Source organism: Panthera leo, chromosome A1 (assembly GCF_018350215.1).
Source record: "Panthera leo isolate Ple1 chromosome A1, P.leo_Ple1_pat1.1, whole genome shotgun sequence".
NCBI lineage: Eukaryota > Metazoa > Chordata > Mammalia > Carnivora > Felidae > Panthera > Panthera leo.
Window position 1 is genome coordinate 225,769,957 of NC_056679.1, and position 16,092 is coordinate 225,786,048.

The window sequence follows — 16,092 nt, forward strand, 5'->3', positions numbered from 1 at the left end:
CATAAATTTCGTATGTATATAAATGATCTGGCTTCAACCCCTTGTGATCTGCTGGCGGAGAAAGAAGCAGAGAGAGGAAGAGGAGGGAGCTTGTGTGATCCCCGCCCCACTTGGAGTTGGGGGAGGGGGAACTAAGGGGGCCTCCATACCCAGCCTGGGGCCTGATACAAGTCTCCATCCTAGGACCCTGGGATCATGAGCTGAGCGGAAATCAAGAGTCTGTGCTCTCAACCCACTGAGCCACCCAGGCACTCCTCTGAGAAAAATTTTTTAATCTGGTTACATTAAGTGGTAAAAAGTTGTAATTTACCGTATTGGAAGGGAATCTTCTGAACATGTGCCTCATCAGTCTTTACAGGTTGCCCAGGCTGTTAACTTTTCTCAGGGACTCAAGCCCTTCATGGTGAATAACAGTGATTGCGCAAGACTACAAGACAAACATTCCCCCCCCCCCCCCCATGGCTTCATAAACTGTGTGCAAAGCTGTTTGCTCTTAAATGAACCCTTCCTGCTAAGATTTTTATTTTTATTTATTATTTTTTATAATACTCTATTTTTTTAAGTCATTTATTTATTATTTTTAGTAATCTTTTTTTTTTTTTTTTTTTTTTTTTTTTTTTGGGACAGAGAGAGACAGAGCATGAACGGGGGAGGGACAGAGAGAGAGGGAGACACAGAATCGGAAGCAGGCTCCAGGCTCCGAGCCATCGGCCCAGAGCCCGACGCGGGGCTCGAACTCACGGACCGTGAGATCGTGACCTGGCTGAAGTCGGACGCTTAACCGACTGCGCCACCCAGGCGCCCCTATTTTTAGTAATCTTTACATGCAACCTGGGGCTGGAACTCATGGCCCCGAAATTAAGTGTAGCATGCTCTTTCGAATGAGCCAGCCAGGCGCCCTACCGCCAAGGTTTTTCAATTATTGGGTTATATTCCTAGATTGGTTATTTGTAATTTGCTGTGGATAGGGAGATCAAGCATAGTAATTAGGATTATATTTAAAATCAAATACAACATCTAGCGGCTTCACTTGATAATGTGACTCTGTGGGGCGGGCTGTGGTGCTTTTCTGGAGGCTGATTTATTTCCTGGTGCTCAGGTGGTTCTAGGTCACGTTTGATGCAAGAATGACTTCTTAGGAATTACATGGTCCAAACCCTTCTACAGTGATGTTTTTTCCAACAGAAGGAGTGCTCCTCTTCTAGCATTTCAGGAGCTAATAAGTTATCCTGCTTATCACTGTCTTCATTTTTTATGAACTTGAATCATTTCCTCAATCACCCTCCCTCGTCTCTCTGGTCTTCGTGCTTGAGTCTGATGCTGACAGCAGGTTCTGTGTCCTCTTGATTTTGTTAGTTGCTGAGATGGGCGTGTACCTGGCACACTCCTACCTAGCCTTCAAAGTCCAGTCCAAATGACCCACCCTGAGAAACTTTTTCTCAGGATAACCATCTTTCTCCCGAAGAACTGTTGCTATCTGTACTTCCTGCATGCTTTTAATCTCCCTGCTATAACTCTTAATCGGTGTAACATGTTTATGTCTATGTGCCTATCTTTTTAGTTGGACTATGGCTGTTTTGTGGTGAGGTCCATCCATCTCTCAAAGTCCTTTACCCAAAAAGTTGTCCCTTGGCAATTGCTGATTTTACAAAAAGATGGCGTTTTATGGTCTGTCCTCAATCCCTTTTTGACAATGCCCATGATTGTGGGAATCTCCCACCCACCCATCCACTTATCCCCCCCGTCCCGCCCCGCCCCGCCCAGTATATTGAGCTCATGCTTGTAGCATCAAAGATTGTTATTTATTTTTTTAATGTTTATTTTTCAGAGAGCGTGTAAGCTGGAGGAGGGGGGGAGGGGGATGGGGATCTGCGCCGATAACAGGAGACTGACATGGGCTCAACCTCACCAACTTTGAGATCATGACCTGTGCTGAAGTTGAAGTCTGATGTATAACCGACTGAGCCACCCAGGTGCCCCAAAATAACACTTTTTACCTGTATTAACTTATGCCCCGTTATTCAAATTTTCCTGCATTTAAGAAGCCTTGTGTGTAGCTGCGGTTTATAACTCTTGGTTTTGCATTTCAGTATCTTGCAGAGTACAATTTCATATTGTTGGCCTAGCTGGGAAGGGCTACGTTTGGGAGTTCCAATGGACAGGAGGAAGGGGCTGACAAGTACTGCAAATCTAATGGGCTAAAAGTCAAATTCCAAGATGCAGGGAGGGTTGTATCTGTTCATGTCTGTCAGTCATGTTCAGTCATTTCCCTGGAAACGACATTTCTCTTCCTTTGAGGAGTTGCTGTTGGACCGTCACAGCCGCGTCGTTGCGTTGAAGGTTAACTTCAGTGGTTGATCAGCAGCTCCTGGTGCAGACTGCGTCTATCATGGTCATTTCATGAAATTGTTAAAGTCTGGAGAAGGGGCGGGTTGGGGTAGAATTGGAAGTGGGATGTGGAATTTGTGATCTGGTGTAAATATGGAACTGTCTCCACCTCTTGTCTGAACGGGGACCCTCTAAAGGGAATGGGAGCAGACTAGTACCCCTCATGGAGGCGGGGGCCCTGGAGAAGAAAGAGGGAGCCTAGGATTTTATGGGAAAGCAACCAGGGTTCAGGTCAGTACCTGGTTGAAGCCAAGCTCCAGCAGGACATCGTTGTAGGTTTCTGGCTTCATAGCTCCACTTTGCTCAAAACGGTGGGGCAACTGCCCAGCTGCCCAGGTGGTAAGAGAAATATCCTGAGGGGGGGTGGGCAGGGATAGGGAGAAGAAAAAAGAAACGTGGGTGTTTCACTGTACTTTAATTTTTAAGAAGATTTTATTTGTAAGTAATCTCTACACCCAGTGTGGGGCTTGAACGTACAACCTCGAGATAAAGAGTTGTATGCTCTACAGACAGAGCCAGCCAGCTGTCCTTCACTGTACTTATTAATCCTGGATTGTTCCTTAGGGACTCTAATAAAGGGACGTGTGAAGAGTTTGTCTGTCTAGCAAACTAATTTTCTGCTCTCCGTCCAAACATCATGGAAGCATGGCTATCTTTAAGTCATTTATGGAACTCTATCAAAAACTTTAAAAGTGTAAATAATAGTTCTTTTGAAATAAGATTGCAGTTAATATTTACTTATTTAACCCACATTTATTGAGTTCCATTAATGTCAGCCATCATAGTGCATGCTTCAGAGAAAAGGTCCATTTAAACAGATCTACTTGAATTCCAAGTAGCTTACAATGTAGCACAAGGGGGGGGGGGGGAACACCCAGGTAAATGCATACCTAACCACAACGCAAGGCATAATGTGATAAAGGTCCTAAGAAAACCATCTAATTTAACGTGTGAGGTTATTATAAAAATACATGATTTTCAGCTGAGGGAAATCAGTGCTGACTTTCTTCCAGGTCCTTCTAAAGCCTGGAGTCTCTATCAGGTCATGCTGATGTGATTGCATTCCAGATCTCAGTCAGGTTTAGGATATACAGTGTACACAATAAATCAACATATTTTTAAAATGTTTATTTATTTATTTTGAGAGACTGAGAGCACGAGTAGAGGAGGGGCAGAGAGAGAGAGAGAGAGGGAGAGAGAGGATCCCAAGCAGGCTCTGTGCTGTCAACACAGAGCCCAGCAGGGGGCTCAGTCCCATCAATTGTGAGATTATGACCTGAGCCAAGATCAAGTCGTGTGCTCAACTAACTGAGCCACCCAGGAGCCTCTAATTCAACATATTTCTATATCTTCAGCTTGTCTGCTAAAATACCTTCTGCATTTCCAAGTTTCAAGGAAGTGAGACCAAGAGAGAAAATAATGTGGTGCTGTTTTTTGTTTTTGTAATTTTTAAATTGAATATGATGTTTTACAATCAAACATGCCCTTAATATATTATTTTATTGTTTTGAAGGTCTCAGAGTATTGGTGGGGGCGGGGGGAGATATAGGAAGTGTTTTTGGTAGAAATTAGGAAGCTCATTATCTCATAACTTTGATGATTTTGCATGCAAAGTTTAGATATCCCTGAGTGTTCAGAGAAGAGAGCGGGTTCTGGGAGAGATCAAAGGAGCTTAGTGAGGATCAAGGCACCTAGGAAGGGTAGAGGGAGGACTGGCTGGTTGGCTTCGATTTAGAAGCCTTTAGGAGTGGAAATCCAGCAGGAACAGAGAACAATGGAAAGATGGAAGAGGCAAAGATAGACTTGAAGGAGAGTATGGTACCGAACTTATGGATAAGACTGATAAAGGCTAGAATGCAGTGTTGTGCAAAATCATACGGGGTGCACCATGAGTGATCAATCTGATTGGTCAGATACGGAGACCATCCATCCATATTCCTTCACTTTCCCTTAAAACCAAGGGCATGCATTTTCAAATTTCTGACATCTTCATTGAATGTGAAATCAAGGTATAGGGGAGACAGTATTTCGCTTTCCTCCCTTCTAGGTTCTTTTGGCTGCTCTACTAATTAAAGTAACATGAGACAGATGAATAGGAGAAAAACAAATCATGGCGGTATGGGAGCCCCATGAAATATGAGACCCAAAGGCAAGTGAGGCGGTTGTGGCTTACATGCCACCCTGAGCTTCGGAACGGGATAGAGACCTGGGGCTTGAAGAAGGGAAGAGGGCGATTCACAGGATAAGGTGAAGAGCAGATTTCTGGAATTAGATGTTTGCTTTGCCATCTAACTTTTAGATAAAAGTTATCTCTGGTAATAGTTCTCTTTCTGGGCCATGCCCCCTATCTAATTCTTTATGTAGTTACAGGAGAGGTCAAAGTTTTTCTTGAATCTGCTGGGTCTTGAAAGCCTTCAATCTGAAATAAGGTACCTGCCAAAATGATATATTTTGGGGTCGTGTATTCTGCTGCTCGTCAAAGGTCAATCAAGACTTTGATATTACTTCTCCATGGTAGCAAATGACTAGGCAGCAACTACAAATTGGTAAGAGAATAATTTTAGTTAATTTGGTTAAGCAATGGAAAAAAAAACAACGTATTCGCATGACATGGAGTGTGCCAAAATGCTGTAACTACATCCTTCATTGTCCTACAGGTTGCGGTCTCACTTGGGAAGTACGGTTTAACCAAATGTACAATGCTTTACAGACAGAGACTGATTGGTTATTACCTGCTTGACTGGACGGAGTTATTCATATACAGTAAAACCTTGGATTGTGAGTAACTTGTTCTGGGAGTGTTTTGCAACACAAGCAAACATTTCTTCTTTTTTCTTAATGTTTATTTATTTTTGACAGAGAGAGAGAGAGAGAGACAGAGAGAGAGAGAGAGACAGATCCTGAGCGGGGAGGGGCAGAGAGAGGTGTAGACACAGAATCTGAAGCAGGCTCCAGGCTCTGAGCTGTCAGCACAGAGTCCCATGCAGGGCTCAAACTCCCAAGCTGTGAGATCATGAATTGAGCCCAAGTCCAACACTTAACCAAATGAGCCAATAGTTCTTGAAATTCACTTTGATATATGAGTGCTTTGGATTACAAGCTTTGATATATGAGTGCTTTGGAATGAACTTTGCTCGCAAACCAAGGTTTTACAGTATTTGTTCAGTAAGTATTGGCTGAACACTACTCTGACCAGGCACAGTGGACAGAAGTCTCCAATGGAGCAAATGCTTCAATAGAAGATGTTAGATAAGAAGCAAACAGGGGTGCCTGGCTGGCTCGGTTGGCAGAGTGTGCGGCTCTTGATCTTGGGGTTGTGTGTTTGAGCCCCACGTTGGGTACAGAGATTACTTAAAAATAAGATCTTAAAAAAAAAAAGCCAACAGAATACACACAATATGTAAAGACAGGCATACCTCATAGATACGTGGCTTTGCTTCCAGATCACCATAATAAAGCAAATATCACAATACAGTGAGCCTACTGTGTTTTTGGTTTCCCAGTGCATCTAATAGCTATGCCCACACTACACTGTGGTCTATTAAGCATACAATAGCATGATGTCTAAACAAAAAGTACATACCTTAATTAAAAAATTCTTTGCTGCTCAAAAATGGTAACCATCCTCCGAGCTTTTGGTGAATTGCAATCCCTGATCACCATAACAAATATAATGATTTAAAAAAATTCAAGGGGCGCCTGGGTGGCTCAGCCAGTTGAGAGTCCAACTTCAGCTCAGCTCACGATCTTGCGGTCTGTGAGTTTGATCGCCGCATCGGGCTCTGTGCTGATGGCTCAGAGCCTGGAGCCTGCTTCGGATTCTGTGTGTGTGTGTGTGTGTGTGTGTGTGTGTGTGTGTGTCTGCCCCTCTTCCACTCACACTCTGTCTCTCTCTCCTTCAAAAATAAATAAACACTAAATTTTTTTTTTAATTCAAAATATCGTGAGGATTACCAAAACGTGACACAGAAATGCTAGTGCTGTTGGGCAAATGGGGCTGACGGACCTGCTCGAAGCAGAGCTACCGCAACCCTTCTATTGGTAAAAAACACAGTATCTGTGAAGCACAATGACGGGCGATGAAACGGTGTGCCTGCATGTAATACTGAGTAGTGACATGAGAAAGAATAAAACCGGGATAGGGTCAGAGTTAAAATAGGGCTGGAGGGTTCTATTTCTGATAAGAAGGTTAAGGAAGGTCTTTTGGATGAGGTGCCTCAGAGCAGAGATCTGAGTGAAGTGAGGGAAAGAGTCATAAGGAGCCCAAAGAAGGTTGAAGAGGGAGTGTACTTGGCAAGGTCAATGTGGTAGGAGTGAACAACAGGGAAGAGGAATGGGGGCGGGGAGGAAAGCTATGGTCATGTCTTCAGAGAGGTAGCCAGAAGTTAGAAGGAAGACTTGAAGGGCATGCTCACATTTTTGATAGTGCACAACGTATGACGGGAAGCCATTGGTGGGTACTGAGCAGGAGCACGCGTGATTAGACTCACATTTGAATTGGATCGTCCTGGCCGCTACTGGGGATGGACTCAAGAGTAAGAAGCAGGGTGACAAGAGGCTATTTTTTTTAAATAACATTTATTTATTTTTGAGAGAGAGAGTGCAGTGGGGTAGGAGCAGAGAGAGGGAGGGGGAGAGAGAGAGAGAGAGAGAGAGAGAGAGAGAGAGAGACAGAGACAGAGATCCCAAGCAGGCTCCACACTGTCAGTGCAGAGCCAGATGCGGGACTCAAACTCACTGACTGCGAGACCGTGACCTGAGCCAAAGTCAGACGCTTAACCAACTGAGCCGCTCAGGGGCCCCAACAAGAGGCTATATGATAGTCCTGGAGCACGGTGATGGTAGTTTGAATTGGGATATCGGGGTGGTGAAAAGTAGTAGTAAATTTGGAGTATATTTTGAAAGTACACCTGAAAGAACTTTCCGATACACTGAACGTATGATGTGAAAACTCAGTCAAGGATGCCTCCAAGGATTTTGGCTTCAGTAACGGGATGAATGAACAACTAGCTTACTGGCATAACGAAGGTTGGGAAGCGAGCAGGTTTGGGATGTTGTTTGCTTTTGGACTAGGTTGGTTTGCAATGGCCCTTCGGCATCTAAGTAGGTCAGTCAAGGAGACACGGTGACACGTGAGACTGAAGTTCAGTGGACAGGTGAGAGTAGGAGATATACATTGTGGACGGGGCTGCACATAGCACTGTTCTATGATGCTGACACCGTTTTAGTTCTGACGTACCACAAAGCTATGCTCTGCATTGAATATTTACAACACGCAGATTGCACTTCACTATCCTCTCTAAACACTCACACCCCCACCCATACAACATAACCTAATTGCTCTATAGCACAGAGTTCTTTTCTCTTAGATATTTGAAGGCAACTGAGGATTCTGTGTATTGTCCTTAGCGACCACAGAGACAAATGAGTGCACCCCAGCCAAGTAAATGCTCTCCAAAACACTTTGCAAAAAGATGTAACCATTACCATGCGTCCCTGCTGGTTTATCCATCTTTTAATCACTAAATTATTCAATGTGTATAATGAATATTTGCTATGAATTCATATTTACAAATATGGTATAGGATATAGCTTAAAGAACATTTTTCATCGGTTTGGGAAAGAGAAAAAGGTCTCATTAAATAGTTTTGTGAAAATACAAGACTACCTTAAAACTAAATGTCTGGATTTGTGGTGTAAATAAGAAATACAGAAGGAATTTGAAGGAAAGAGAAGCTAAAACAGAAACAAAACAAATTAGTGCACTCCAAAGGTGCCAACTATACAATTTTGGAACATCTCTAAGAGTTTAACTCGAAAGAATCACAAAGCAATTCTGAAGAGCTCTCCAGGCTAATTTTCCTGTTGTTAACCCTCCTATTGAAGGGCATATCAAGGTCATCACACATAATCTAGCTTCAAGATCGTTTTGAAACCGTTCTGACCTAGTGTAGCCTGGATTGTTTTCTATTTAAAATCCCTAATGTGACCCCAGAGGATAGATTCAGGACAGGGCAACATGGGAAATTCAAGGAGGATTCCTAGAGATATCCACGAATATCACCAAGTAACTTTTTGGGACATACTTGCTTGGGCCCCTCCTAGCTCTCCTTCATTCTTGGATTCAGCTCAAGAAACTTCTGGTATCTGAAGGGCTTACAACTTCATAGTGAAAGGACTGTTTTGGTGAAGGGTACATTTCACTCAGCCTGTGCGTGAAGGGAGGTGGGTGGGTGGGGGTTAAGATATGACAAGGGAGACTTTTCTGGCATTTGTTATATTATTTGTATCTTTCTTCTCCTTTACATAGGTTGAAGCAGATTGGATGTGCCTTTCAGCATTTTGGTAGATGCATGTTGGCTATTGGATGCCTGTCAGTGGCCTGCTGGTGCCCTGATATTCTTTATCAGATGTCTGTGTCTTAAATGAAGATCAGGAACACATGTCCCTTTTTCAGGGAAGGGTCAGCTTTGGAGGTCAGAGAAGCTGGGAAATAATGTTTTTATGTGGTTACTCACCGTATCGATGAAAGTTAATTTTCTCTTCCTAGCATCGTTTTTCAGAAACAATCAACTAAGAGGACACATCCAGCACTGTGGCTCTTTCCTCTTTTATCCATGATACTCTGCTGTCTGAATCATTCCGCATCTTTTATACAGAAACCACGGCTTGTATGCTGTCCTTCAAATATTAATGTACTTTGTCTTGCCTGGTAGAAATTTACTAGTTGTTAATTGAATTATTTAGGGGATTTTTAAGGACAATTTAGACAGCTTTTAACTCAATAACTGAGGATCAAGGCTTATGACTATCTTAAGCCTGTGGCGGTATACAAACGGTGTGCAATGTCATTTTGACAGGTGCAAACATATGAAAACAGATCTACAACCACATTTCTTCAGCGTGGTAAGTTCCGAGGGCATTCAGGGATTATTATTTTAAAAATATGCTTGCTGCCTGCCACTCTGCTACCAAAAATAAGCAAGTCTGAGGGGCGCTAAGTGTTAGAGGACATTCCCGGGAACTATTTCATTCAGGACCACGTGTGACAAAGCATTTCTGAACTTTTTTGTTCACGACCTTCTTTCCCCGCTTTGCAATCAAACCAATTTATGTCTAAAGACCTGGGACTTTTTTTTTTTTTTTTAACCACGTATACTTTTTACTTCCAAAACTTATAAGAGAAAAAATAATCTCAGCTGTTAGTTTATCTCAGTCCTTTCAGAGCATCTATTAGTAGGACGCGGTGCCACCAGACACACCATTTTAGGAGGCTTTATAAAGGTTTGGGGGAAAAAAAATCGTTGGGTATTTGAGCTGGAAGATCTGGAGTCAGGGAACTCAAAAGTTTTGTCAGTAGTCCTATGACCTTGAAGAAGTTACTTAGCCTGTCTCATCCTGGGTCTTCGGCTATGAAATGCAGCCCAAAATGACTGCCCAGAGAGAGTCGACTGCGCCAAAGACGTTAAACTGTTAGAAGAGTGAACATCACCATTGACTCGGATAGGCACATTGCACTACGTAAATGCAATGCTTTATGAGTTTACACTGAACGGATTTGGAAACGCCTGCATGTGCGGGCTTTTCCGTCCCGTTCCCTGCAGGTATGGTAGTTTATTTCCAGAAAAGAACTGAGGAGAAAGTTGCCCTGCCTATAGAAAAGTCCCAGAAAGGTTTCCCAGAGTGCAAGTGCAGAGAACTGGCCTTGGGCTGCTGGAAACAAGACCCGAGGACACAGCCACTTCTCAGGGAGGAGAGGTATCATGTGAGTCCTTTATAAAAGGGCGAGGATGAAAGTGACCACCCGCCACACAACGTGGCACCGGAGTTCAGCTGGGAGGAGCCGGTCCAGGAAATGACCCAAGATAGTTACAATGTCACCAAGATATTTACAAATAAACCAGGATAGTCACTGCAGGAGGGAGGGGGCGAGGAGGACGCAGGGAAGATTCTGGGGCGAGACGGACAGAGGGAGGATATAGGTTCCAGAGGCTTCGGTTTTTAGGGCTCTGGTGGATCCCTGAGAGTGCCCTTGAGGGAGAAGGCTCTGAGAGGGCCCGGAGCAATCCCCGTGCAGCAGCGGTTACCGTCCCCCGAGCTCGCGCGCCCCTTCCCGGGCCCCTGCTCCGCCGGCTTCCGCGAGCCAGGACACCAGCCTCGCGCACCTCAACTCCCACGCGGGTCTCGGGTTCGACCACCCCGGCCCCACCCAGCCCAGGGCTGCCGCAGCCCACTTGCCTTCCCAGTAACGGTTTCTGGACCCGTGGCCTCCGACCCCTCCCCCTCTCCCGGCTCCCGGAGCCGCAGTGCCGCGCCGTTAGGAGAGGGGTAATCCGCCCCGGAACCGACGTGAGCGGCCCCGGGGCGGGGTCGGTGGAGGCGGCTCGGGGATCTCCCCTCCCTGAATTCCAGCCCGAGGTCTCCGCACCCCACACGGGGCTCGCACCCGCCTCCTCAGGCCCCCCTCCTCCGGAGCGCCCCCTCCGCTCCTCCACGTCGGCCCCGCGCCGGCTCCCTCCACCTCCTTCCCCCGCCCACCCCCCCCTCCCCCGCGGGGCGGCTCCGATACCCCTCCCCCTCCCCGCCCCCCCCCCCCCCCCCCCCCCCGCCCGGCGCGGCTCTCACGCGCAGCCGAATTCGGCGCCGCCTCCACCAGAGCCGAGCCGGCGGCTCCGCGGAGCAGGAACCTGTGCCGCCGCCGCCGGGCCCTCCGCGTCCCCTCCCCGTCCCGCCCCCTAGCCCCTGGCGCCCGGGTCCCCCTCCCCACCCTCCTCCCTCCCTCCCTCCCTCCACTCCTCTCTCTCTCCTCCCACCCCCTCCGTTCTCCCCTCGGCTGCAGCCCGAGCCCGGCCCGCCAGCTGGGCTGGCAGGAGGGCGGCGGCGGCACCACCATGAGCTTTGAGGGTGGCCACAGCGGCAGTCGGCGCCGCGGGGCGGAAAGCGGGGACACCGAGCCGCCCCCGTCGCCTCCCCCGCCGCCGCCGCCGCCGCCGCCGCCGGGAGAGCCGGCCTCGGTCCCCGCGCCCCCACGCTACCTGCCACCTCCGCCCGCGCCGCCCGCGTCCCCCGAGCGCGCCGCGGGACCAGACGAGCCGCCGACGGAGGTGGTCCCGCGGCGCCGGGGCGCGGACGAGCTGCCGCCGCCTCCCGCGCCCCTGCCGCCCGCCGGCCAGGAGGTGTCGGCGGCTGGCGACTCCGGGGAAGGTCCGAGGCTCCTTCCCGAGGCGGCGGTTCCCGAGGCGGCGGCGGGGAAGGGCGTCCCCGGGGAGCCTGAGGCCGGCGCGGGCGGGGAGGGCGAGCGGCGGGGCGCCAGCGACCAGCCCGAGACGCGCTCGGTGTGTAGCAGCCGCAGCAGCAGCAGCGGCGGTGGCGACCAGCGCGCCGGGCACCAGCACCAGCACCACCAGCCCATCTGCAAGATCTGCTTCCAGGGCGCCGAGCAGGTAAGGAAGGCCCTGCGGGACCCCGGAGGTGCCGGCGGTGGGCTCCGGTCCGAGCTGGACCGGCGCCTGCCCAGGACGGTCGACCTTTCAGCACCATGGACAGCGCTCGCCTCCCGGCTCTTCTCCAGCCCGGCTGGTCCAGTCCAGCCAACTCAGCGGCAGCTACCTGGGTTCCCTTTTCCCTTTCTGTCAAGGCAAATGAGAATGTCCCGGTGGCGAATGCAGGGTTTAATTGGGTCTGCACTTAATTTTTCTTACCTGGTATTACAGTTACACATTCCTCAGGTGCTTTAATGATAAAGTCATAAGTATCTCCTTTGTGAATTGCTACATGGATTTTGGTTTATAGATAGAAACAAATCCTTTTTCCACAAATGCCTACGGAGGCAGAGAGTCTTAGAATACAAACTGGGGGTGAGTCACGTCAAAACCAAAAAGGGCAGGGGCTTTACATATTGCAAATTATGTTGACTCACTGATGTGAGAAGCATGTCACAGTGTTTACAAGAGAAATAGGAATGTACTTTGACCTTGCGAAAGAAAGAGTATTTAGCTAATAACTTATTTTTTATTTTGTTAGAAACATAATTCTAACATTATAAACTCCGTAGAGGTACATGCAAACTTCTGTGAGAGTGATCATGGAGGCAGCAGGATAATATACCTCTTACAAAATGTGTGGTCTGAGAAAACATTAGGTTTAGTATTTTTAAAAGTAAGGAAATTGCATAAGAATATGCAGGCTTTCAGGAATATAGTGCCCTAAGTCAATATTTATGATGCTACATTTAGAAAAAATAAAAGCATAACCCTACTGCAAGCTACTTTCAGGGATGCCATGCATTTCTTCTTTAGCAATGATTAAGAATAACTGCAGAGGAAATGCATCTGACCATCCACTTAAAAGTTATTAAAGAGGTTTAATAGTACAGCTTTCTCCCAAGGGTATTGGGAGCTATATCTTGCAGACATTTTGTGTGTTGGTAGAACATTTATGTCATAACATCAAGCAATATCTTTGAAATAGTTTTAAGATTGTAGTTTCATTCCCATCAGAAGTATAAAAATTTAATTTAATTTTCTCATGTAGATCGATGCTTGTATCCATCTGGGTAAATGGCTTTGAAAGAAAAGAAAGCAAGTGTTAGGTTTTTTTGTTTGTTTGTTTGTTTTGTTTTGTTTTTTTAAGTAGAGGCACAAGTACAGATATTCACCTGAGGTGTTATCTTTACAGGGGGAGTTGTTAAATCCCTGCCGATGTGACGGATCCGTTCGGTACACACATCAGCTGTGCCTGCTGAAATGGATCAGTGAGAGGGGTTCCTGGACCTGTGAGCTCTGCTGTTACAGATACCATGTCATAGCCATTAAAATGAAACAGCCTTGCCAGGTAAACATCGGTGACATTTCTTTTTCCTGAAATGATCTTGCTAAACAGGTGTGCACTTGAGTTTAGTTATTATGAAGGATGCCGACATAACGCTACTCAAAAACATTTTATGCAAATCCAAATAAAACCAAGATGAAGCATTTGTTGAGTTGTGCTTTGAAAAATCTGTGACACTTTTTAATCTGAGGAACTCAAGAGACATTTTATTCAAATGGTTTCCATTATTAATTTGTTGCTCTTCGATAAAATGATACCCATCTTTGCTTCTAAAAGGACAGGTTGGTAAACTGTGAAATACTTCAGTTAAATCGATTTTATTAATTGGACACGTTACACTATTTTTATAATATTTTGTTAATTGAAGCTTTGAAGCCATGAATGGGCTGCATTGATGGAAAACACATGCATGTAAAGTAAAACTTTACTAGTCTGGAAACTTTAGTTGAGTCTTTTAGTTTTAATCTGAAAACTAGGCTCTTCACTTAACTAGGCTCTTTTTCGTATGATGTTACATTTAGAAGCTTTGGCTACTTTGATTATTTGTTGTGTTCAAGTACATAGTGGATTCAGAGGTATTCCCAACTGTTACTCTCAATACCACTGAAATTGTGTATGTTCTTAAACTTTTTGTGTATAATCACATAAAACACAATTGCCATAACCCTACAAATGCCCTTGGCAAAACAGGCTTTCATTTTTTTATGGTGGGGCTGATTCAGGTTCTTTGAATCGATCGGTGGGATGTAAAATTGAAAATATTAAAAATGATGTATTAAATTAATGCAGAATAGTGTGTGACTGATGAGATCTGGTGGTAACCTGGAGCTGAAGTTAGGCAGACATAAAAGTGGAGATTCAAAACAGGGACAAAGGAAGACAAATGGAAGGAAGAGGAAAAAGGAAAAGTTAGGAGGGGAAGAAAGTCATAAAATCTCTCTATTTCTGCTTACATCAACAAATGCAGCTTGCGTTGAATAATATACAATAAGTGAGACTGTTAGTGATCGCAGGGGGACCTGGAAGCTGATACACTACTGCTTTCATAATTTAAATTTCATAGAGTTTAATTTGTGCATCCTTCATATGGTTTGCAATTAATTTGCATCTCTGATAGTCACCATTTGAAGCATGATTAGCAGGCATGAAATGAAAATATGAATTTTTTCAAGTTGACCTAAGGCTTATAAATAATTTGGAAAGAAGAATTACTAATGTGGAGGAGTGATGTTATCGTGCTGAAGATAGGCACAAAGCTAACACATTTTCCCAGGACCTCTAATTGATTGAATTACTTGGGTATCAATTTATGGATATATCGTAGCTGTCTTGAAAAACACATGGAACCGTGTCCAGATACAAGGATAAGAGTCGTATAATTGGATCTACAATAATTCTATGACTAGAAACATGGGGGAGATGGGAAAGGGGCAGCTTTGGACCTCCAGTGGAAAAGTCCCATGAGAAGTACCATGACCAGATGTTCAAGAGTTCAAACAGAATGCTAAGTATTTAAAGAACTTATGGCTACTATATCTTAATTCACGTGGGATGATTAATTTTGAAGTAAATAGAAATAGGTCCTTGATGTAATTTTAAAATGCAGAAGAGACAAAGGGCTAGGACAAAAAAATACTGCTTACTAATTCTATAGCAAAATGAAGTGATTGCTACTATGTTTTGTTTCATTCATAAAAGGAATCATTCAGTGTCATTTTAACAAAAGCAGTTCCTCAAAATGTGTATATGATATGAGATCAAAACAACAACAACAAAACCAACGAAAACCCCAAACCAAAATGAACCCAGTGTTACTAATACACTAGAACTAATTTTATTACGACACATGCGGATACTGCCCTGCTCTGCAACCTGACCTGTTTGGTAGAGTTAACGACCAAATAATATTTAGAAACAAAGCTGATATAAGTCCAATAATGATAGCACAGAACATGCCTGAGAAATAGCCCTCCAGGACTATGTCATATGCATATAAAGCTCAGTGCTCTTAATGAGTGGAAATCAGTTATAAAGTTCCTAAAGTGTGGATTCTTCTACCTAGGAGCAGGTTATTCTCAGATAAAGTTTTATTAATCGTCTGACATTTCTGTTACGGATGACCTACAAACTGAGCATTTACTCTGATTTTTGGGTTTTCTCCCTTGCTGGTGTGAGGCCGATCAGATTTAGCGTTTATCACATTCATGCTTTTATGACCTGGCAGAAATCCATTTCTTCATGGTGTAGGATCAAACAGGCAGTATGCTGTGGCACTCCTCTTCTTTCCACATCCGTCTAAGTATGGAAGGTTACGTATGTCTTAAGTATAGAGCCCTCTGTAGCTGTGAGTGGGTGGTTCCTTGGATGTAGAACAGAAGAGAGGATAAATAATAATATTAATAGAGAACATTTGCTGAACACTTACTCTGTGCCAGGCACTGTTTAAGTGCTTTACATATGCTGATACTGATATTTAATCTTCCTACGAGGTAGGGAAAAGTATTATCTCTGTTTTACACAAATGGAAACTGAGACACAGAAAAGTTATATAACTTCTACTAGGTACATATCTAATCAAAGGCCAGGATTCAGATTTAGTCAGGCTGGCTCTAACTCACCACGTGACTTATTGGCTGGCTCTTAGTCACCACGTCGCATATTGGAAAGTGTTCTCAATTCCATCATGGCCATTTCTGGGCCTATCGTGGCTTATCCTGTGTTATGCTGAGTCCATCAGGAACTGGTTTTTAGCCTGGGTCTCTAACAGGGTGTAGAAAGGCTTTGACTACTTGTTGTTGCATAACAAAGCACCCCAAATACTTACCGGTTTAAACAACAATCACATTATCTCTTCAGAGTCTGGGTTGATCGAAG

General features: G+C 45.1%; 2 protein-coding genes across 2 annotated transcripts in view; one reads left to right on the plus strand and one right to left on the minus strand.

Moving 5' to 3' along the window:
- Positions 1-1,798: 1,798 nt before the first annotated feature.
- On the minus strand, positions 1,799-11,281 carry LOC122198671. The gene is made up of 4 exons (XM_042903386.1): positions 11,240-11,281; positions 10,302-10,808; positions 2,628-2,741; positions 1,799-2,384 (listed from the first exon to the last, which is right to left on the minus strand). Exons 1-4 carry the CDS (start codon positions 11,279-11,281, stop codon positions 2,316-2,318), a joined length of 732 nt encoding a protein of 243 aa, XP_042759320.1. The 3' UTR covers positions 1,799-2,315.
- The window catches only part of MARCHF11 (membrane associated ring-CH-type finger 11), a 102,664-nt gene continuing 97,720 nt past the window's right edge, over positions 11,149-16,092 (plus strand). Inside the window, exons 1-2 of the mRNA XM_042952930.1 lie at positions 11,149-11,831; positions 13,066-13,221. Of these exons, the coding sequence (XP_042808864.1) occupies positions 11,280-11,831; positions 13,066-13,221 (708 nt within the window). The 5' untranslated portion in view covers positions 11,149-11,279. The remainder of the gene's footprint in view (positions 11,832-13,065; positions 13,222-16,092) is intronic.